Raw genomic sequence first — 5995 nt, forward strand, 5'->3', positions numbered from 1 at the left:
GCCCTGAGCGGGAGGGGAGGGTGCATAGGTGGGAGGAGCCAAGGGTGGGGGCGGGGCAGGGACCCTCTGAAGCAGTGACTGTTGTGGGGGAGGGGATAAGGAAAGCAGGTGGCGGAGTTGGGGAGGGAAGCAAGGGGCGCAGCTCCCTTCAGCGGGAACCCTTTGCCCAGCAGGGTGTCTTGGCAGCTGGCGCCAGGCCTTGTGCCGCGTGAGGTTGGAGATGTGCCCTCGGGAACTTGCCCCGGGGCAGCTGGCCCCCCGGGAGCAAGGCTTTGAGATCGTGACCCTTTAGTGCTGCGACGTGCAGCTCCTGGCTGCGCGAGGAGGATCCGGGCATTCGCATTCGTAGCCACCTGGCTCAGGACCGAGGTGAATGTTGAGACCTATTGCCGAGTTCCGTAGGTTCAAGGAGCCTGGCACAACTAAACCTCTTGTGTGCCCACAGGCACCAAGGTGCCAAGTGCCGCACATGCCAGCATCAGCGTTCCCAAAATACAGCTCCTGTCGTGGTAAAGGTTAAACTCGGTAATTGCATTAAAGATTTTTAAGCTCCATTAGAGAAGGAAATTGCTTTGACTAAACCTACACTATATTTGCTTTGGAGATTCCAGGCTGTGTGTACTTAGCCTTTGCTCTTCTGCCCGATGACTGAGTAGGCTTGGCTCGCATGTGGAGTTTCTAAGTGTTCAAAATAGTACCTTGATCTCATGTCTCCTTGCTTTGGGCTTTCCTTTCTGGATTGCTGCCTTATTACATGTGTTGACAGGGGTCAGGCATGTGGTGCTGGACAAGGGATGCCTACTGTAGCTGCCAAGGCTGATTTTTGCATCCTTGATTCATAAAAATAAACGATCTCTCCTGCAGCCTGTGATGTTCTAGCCCTTGACAAGACCTGGGAACCCATCACTTTAGTACTGGCAGAGGATGGCACCATTGTGGATGATGAAGATTACTTCCTGTGCTTACCGGCCAACACCAAGTTTGTGGCATTGGCCCGAAACGAACAGTGGTCCAGCAGGAGTCTAGGTACTGAGTGGTGATGGTGGTAGCTTGTCTGTGAATGTCCCAAAAATAATATCTGCTGACGTTAGACCAAGGGCCCTTTGCTGGGTGCCCATTTTAGAAATGGTTTCTGCATTCCATCTTCTTAGGTGTGAAGAAAAAACCTATTATAGACAGGTGATATTAATCTTTTGCTACACTAAAAAAAATCATCTTGTTCATCTACATGAATACACTCTTACTGGTAAATGTGGGAAAGGCAAATGACAACAATGAAGAGGTGGGGAGAAAATATGTGAGCTCTGTAACAAGTCTGTCTTCATGCTTCTTGATAGGCACCAAGAAAACAACTGAAAAAAAAAAAGTTTAAATGTTACATTCCCCTTCTAATCAGTCACACAGATGGGTCAGCTCCTGAATGGCTTCTGAAAGCAGCATTTTAAACACTTCCCGTAATTGCAGTGTAGGTTTTGTAGCTAGGACTCCAACTCAAGGGCAAGAAAACTTCAATAGCTCATAGACCAGACGCTGCTTCCTTTGTTATGCATAACTACTATACTCCCAATGGACAGCTTCCCACAAAGATCTGTCTGGATTTTGTTGTCACTGTCTTTGCAGCCTTGAGTTCCTTAGTCTTGTGATTCTGGTTATTTCTGTCATGTTAGATGGGGGCACAGCCTGGCTCTCAAGAGAATCCACAGATGAAGTGGATGCCAGTGAAGAGAAGTGGAAACACCTGGCCCAGCAGCTGAAAGATGACTTGTCCAGCATCATTTTGATGTCTGAGGAAGACCTTCAGGTATAATGAGAACTACTACAGAAGTCTGCCTACCATCCTTCTCCCCACTCAGTGCCTTTTGGTTTTACGAGTAGTGGGTGAAAATGTAGGAAAGCAAGATCTATCAGCCTGTCCAAATTCAACTGCAGTTGGCTTGACTCGGGTGCTGAAATCAAGTTCAGCTCTGGGGATAACATGCACTTGACTGGCAGTGCAAGCTCCAGATTATTCTGTCCTTCCCCTAGACAGTGCTCTTTCCTGGGACCATTTCTTCTCTTGCTTCATCTCTTCTCAGTATCCCTCCCCCTCCACACCTAACACCATCCTCCTTTTTCCTCCTCATTTTTCTGTGGTGATGCAACATCCTTTTTTCTGACTGCCTGATAAATGCTTAACTCCTTCCCTGCCCCCCAACTTTACTTGTCCTTTTGGTTTGTATTGGCCCCGAAGGGTGTGGCTGTTCCACGCTGGCCATCTGTACTGATGTGGCATGTTCTTTCCTTCCTCATCTCCAGCCGATTGACCTGCCTCAGGTTCCAGTTTGAGGTTGACCCTGCCTTCTGGCTAGGTCATGTGAAAGTCCCACTCCTGCCAGAGTACCCAAAGTCAAGAAAATAAAATCTTCTGCCTTGTTTGGACTCCATGCCCAATGTACTTGCCAGGTCCGTTTTTCTGCAGGGAGGCTCTGATGGGGAGCTGTATTATGAGGGCCCCACTTGCTCTCCCCCCAGGAAGAACTGAAGGGCTGCTCAGCCAGCAACTGAAATAGGCTCCTCATCAAAGCCTGGTGCTTGCTTCTGGTGTCAGACAGTCGGGCAGACTGGATTGGCAGTGGTCCAGTCACTCTTACCTGACCAGTGTCAATCCCAAGAACAAACCACTTATGTTAGACCACTCCCTGCCTCTCTACATTGGCATGTAGTAGAATTTGGTTGTAGTGACTGTACCTTATGGTGCTCATTTAACAATGGAGCAAACAGCCTTGATTTTTTTCAAATGCTAAGTGCTGTTGGTATGTGTCACACTCAGATCCAACAGTTCGCATAAACATTCTTGTTCCAAAGTTGGGCAGTAATTTCACACCTTTCTGAGTACGTTGTGGCTGCTTGTTAAGAATATTGGGATTTATGAGTCCCGTTAGAGCTTCTTATAACTAGACTGATTTGCCTTGGCATGAAAGCACGTAGCAAAACTTGCTCTCACAGACTTCTTTCAACAGGGAGACTTTTGCTGCTATGAACGCATCGTTTGGGAGGCTGGCTGGGGTTTAGGGCCTCCTTAGGCTGTGATCAAGAAGAGAGAATATTCAAAATGAGGGTTACCTAAATCATTCCGTGTGACAGGAGTCCACTTTGTTACTCAGGTGCTCATTGATGTACCATGCATAGAGCTAGCCGAGGAGCTGTCCCAAAGTCAACCCCAAGTCCAGGTATTACAGGATACCCTGCAGCAAGTGCTGGACAGACGGGAGGAAGAACGACAGTCAAAGCAGCTTCTGGAACTCTACTTGGAGGCCTTGAAGAAAGAAGGCAGCATCATAAGCAAGGCAACAGGTAGGAAGGGTTGGGCAGCTAGAAAGAATCTGAAAGGGTGGGGTTGAATTAGAGGAGGAGGGATGGTGGGCAAGCTGCAAGCAAGTTACTGGGGCTGTGAAGGCACTTGTGAGGATGTAGCAGTAGCCATAGCAGAGGAGAGCAAACTCATCCAAAGCGTTTGTGCAGCCCTACATTCGCATTCATGCCCGTGGCCACACATGCACTCTTCCTGCTACTCTTCAGAACCAGAAGCAGCGCTCAGAGGGGATGTGGTTGATGCTGGAGCCAGCAATACAGACACCTCAACCAAAATTACACTCAGTGACCAGATACTTACTGCACTGAAAGAAAAGCCTGCCCCAGAACTCAGCTTGGACAGTCAGGATCTGGAGGTGAGTAAAGACCAAAGTTAGTGTGGGAGGAAGCGAGGGAGGCATAGGGACAGAAATGGGGAAATTGCCTCTTGAACTACATCAATAATTGGGGTTCCACAGCTTAAGGCACAAACAGTGAGGTTTTAATGTCTCTGTGTACTTTGCTGCAGCCTCTCTGCCTGGACCTCCCCTGTGGTGTCACACTGCCACTTTCCAAACAGTTGTTTGTCAAACTTCCTTCTCTAAAGGAAATACTTGCTTGGAGCTTTGTCAGCCATTCACAGAATATGGTCACCCAGAGTTCAGACTATTTTACCGAGCAAGCTCTTTGAATATGGCGCTGCATTTGGCAGCACTTTGCAATATCTACCAGCCAGCATAATGCAAATAAACCCCTACCTTGGAATTGTGGAGAGTCTTCGGATTTACCTCCCCCTCTACACAAACAAGGTTTCGTAGTTGGTAGGGTCGGAAGGGACCTGAGCAGATCACTGAGTCCGACCCCCTGCCGTGGCAGGCAAGAGTACTGGGGTCAAACCACCCCAGCAAGGTGATTGTCAAGCCTTGTCTTAAAGGCCCCCAGGGTAGGAGCCAGCACCACTTCGCTTGGAAGTTGGTTCCAGATCCTAGCCGCCCTGACAGTGACGTAGCGCCTCCTGATGTCTAATCTGAATTTCCCCTCTGCCGGCTTGTGACCATTGTTTCTAGTCACTCCTGGCAGTGTTCAGGGAAATAGACTCCCCCAGTGCCTGCTGGTCTCCTCTGACTAGTTTGTAACAGGCCACTAGATCCTGCCCCCTCACAGCCTTCTCTTACGGAGGCAGAACAGGTTCAGGTCCTGTCGCCTCTCCTTCTAGGGCCTGCCCTGCTGCCCCCTGACCATGCTGTCCACAACCCTCTTGAAGTGCAGTGCCAGAACTGGACACAGTACTCCAGCTGCGGCCTTACCAGTGCCACATAGAGGGGGAGTATCACCTCCCTGGACCTGCTTGAGATGCATCTGTGGATGCAGGACAAGGTGCGGTTGACTTCCTGACTGCATCCCCACACTGCTGGCCCATATTCATCTTGGCATCAATGACGACTCCAAGATCCTTTTCTGCCTCTATACTGATGAGAAGGGAGTTCCCCAGCCTGTAGGTATGGTGCTGGTTCTTCCACCCCAGGTGCATCACCTTGCACTTGTCAGTGTTGAATCCCATCCTATTCTCATCCGCCCACCCCTATAACCTGTCTAGGTCTGATTGTAACCTATTCCCTCCTTCTAATGTGCCCACATCCCCCCACATCTTAGTGTCATCAGCAAATTTTAACAGGGTGCTTTTTACCCCCTCATCCAGGTTGAAGTGCATTGACCTTGTTTGGCAAGAATTAGCATTCAGTGTCCTGTTGTAAAGTTTTGCTCGACTTTTCCAGATGCCAAGCAGATTAAAAAATCTAAGGCAACAAATTAGGGTTGACACACAAGAGTGTTAAGCCAGGGATTTGTGTTCCTCACAGATAAGGGCCAGGGGCCCCAGTTGGGTATAGAAATTCAAATATTTACCTGACGGAATGGTCCATCAGGCCTGCATATCTGATGGCACATAAGGAAGACATAGAGCCATCTTTGACTCGACCGCCTAAACAATCAGGTACCTGTGTACAGCCCAGTTGACAAGAGTCAGCTTTCAGCATGTCTAGAGCAGGGATCAACATCATGCCCCTGGAACTACTGCAAAATGTCTCAGTTGTCCAGCTATTGCACCCTTTTTCCACCGAGTGCCTAGTTTTGATTAAATGTATCAAATCTGTTATTAGCAATTCAGCATCTCTTTCATGATGACCCACCTGTTCTCAATGGGGGAAGGGTTGTGCTTCAGGAGGATGTGTTGCTAGAGGAAATTCTAGCTGCTGCAGGAGACAAGCTGTCAGCAGCAGGAGTCTGTATGTCAGTAACATCTATTTCTGTCACAGTTGGTTTTCAAAGAAGACACGGAAGTCTTGGCTCTGGCATTAAGCTGGGACAAGCAAAAGACTGAAGCTCTCCAGCAGGCCTGTGATCAGGAGCTCTCAAGGCGCCTACAGCAAGTGCAAGCTCTACAGTCGCTGAGGAGCATGTCAAAGGTCAAGAAATCACTGCCCTGGGGAGACTGGCTAAGTTCAAAACGCAGGAAGTAAGAAACTTTGTAGACCTGCTGCTGGCAATGCTTTAGGTGTCAAGGAAACATGTCCCTGGGGCACAAGAGCCAAAACAAACAAGTGGTATATTACAGTCTTAATACCACACTTCGCTGTTCACGCTATGCACTAGCTTGAGAAAACTG

At 48.8% G+C, this 5995-nt stretch overlaps 1 protein-coding gene across 1 annotated transcript in view; it reads left to right on the forward strand.

The window, feature by feature from the left end:
- The window catches only part of DFFA (DNA fragmentation factor subunit alpha), a 6365-nt gene extending 370 nt beyond the window's left edge, over positions 1 to 5995 (forward strand). The window contains exons 2-6 of the mRNA XM_019511751.1: positions 865 to 1026; positions 1668 to 1801; positions 3144 to 3333; positions 3559 to 3707; positions 5646 to 5995. Of these exons, the coding sequence (XP_019367296.1) occupies positions 865 to 1026; positions 1668 to 1801; positions 3144 to 3333; positions 3559 to 3707; positions 5646 to 5849 (839 nt within the window). The 3' untranslated portion in view covers positions 5850 to 5995. The remainder of the gene's footprint in view (positions 1 to 864; positions 1027 to 1667; positions 1802 to 3143; positions 3334 to 3558; positions 3708 to 5645) is intronic.

The sequence above is a fragment of the Gavialis gangeticus genome, unplaced genomic scaffold (assembly GCF_001723915.1).
Source record: "Gavialis gangeticus isolate Ggan-Ray unplaced genomic scaffold, GavGan_comp1, whole genome shotgun sequence".
Lineage (NCBI taxonomy): Eukaryota > Metazoa > Chordata > Crocodylia > Gavialidae > Gavialis > Gavialis gangeticus.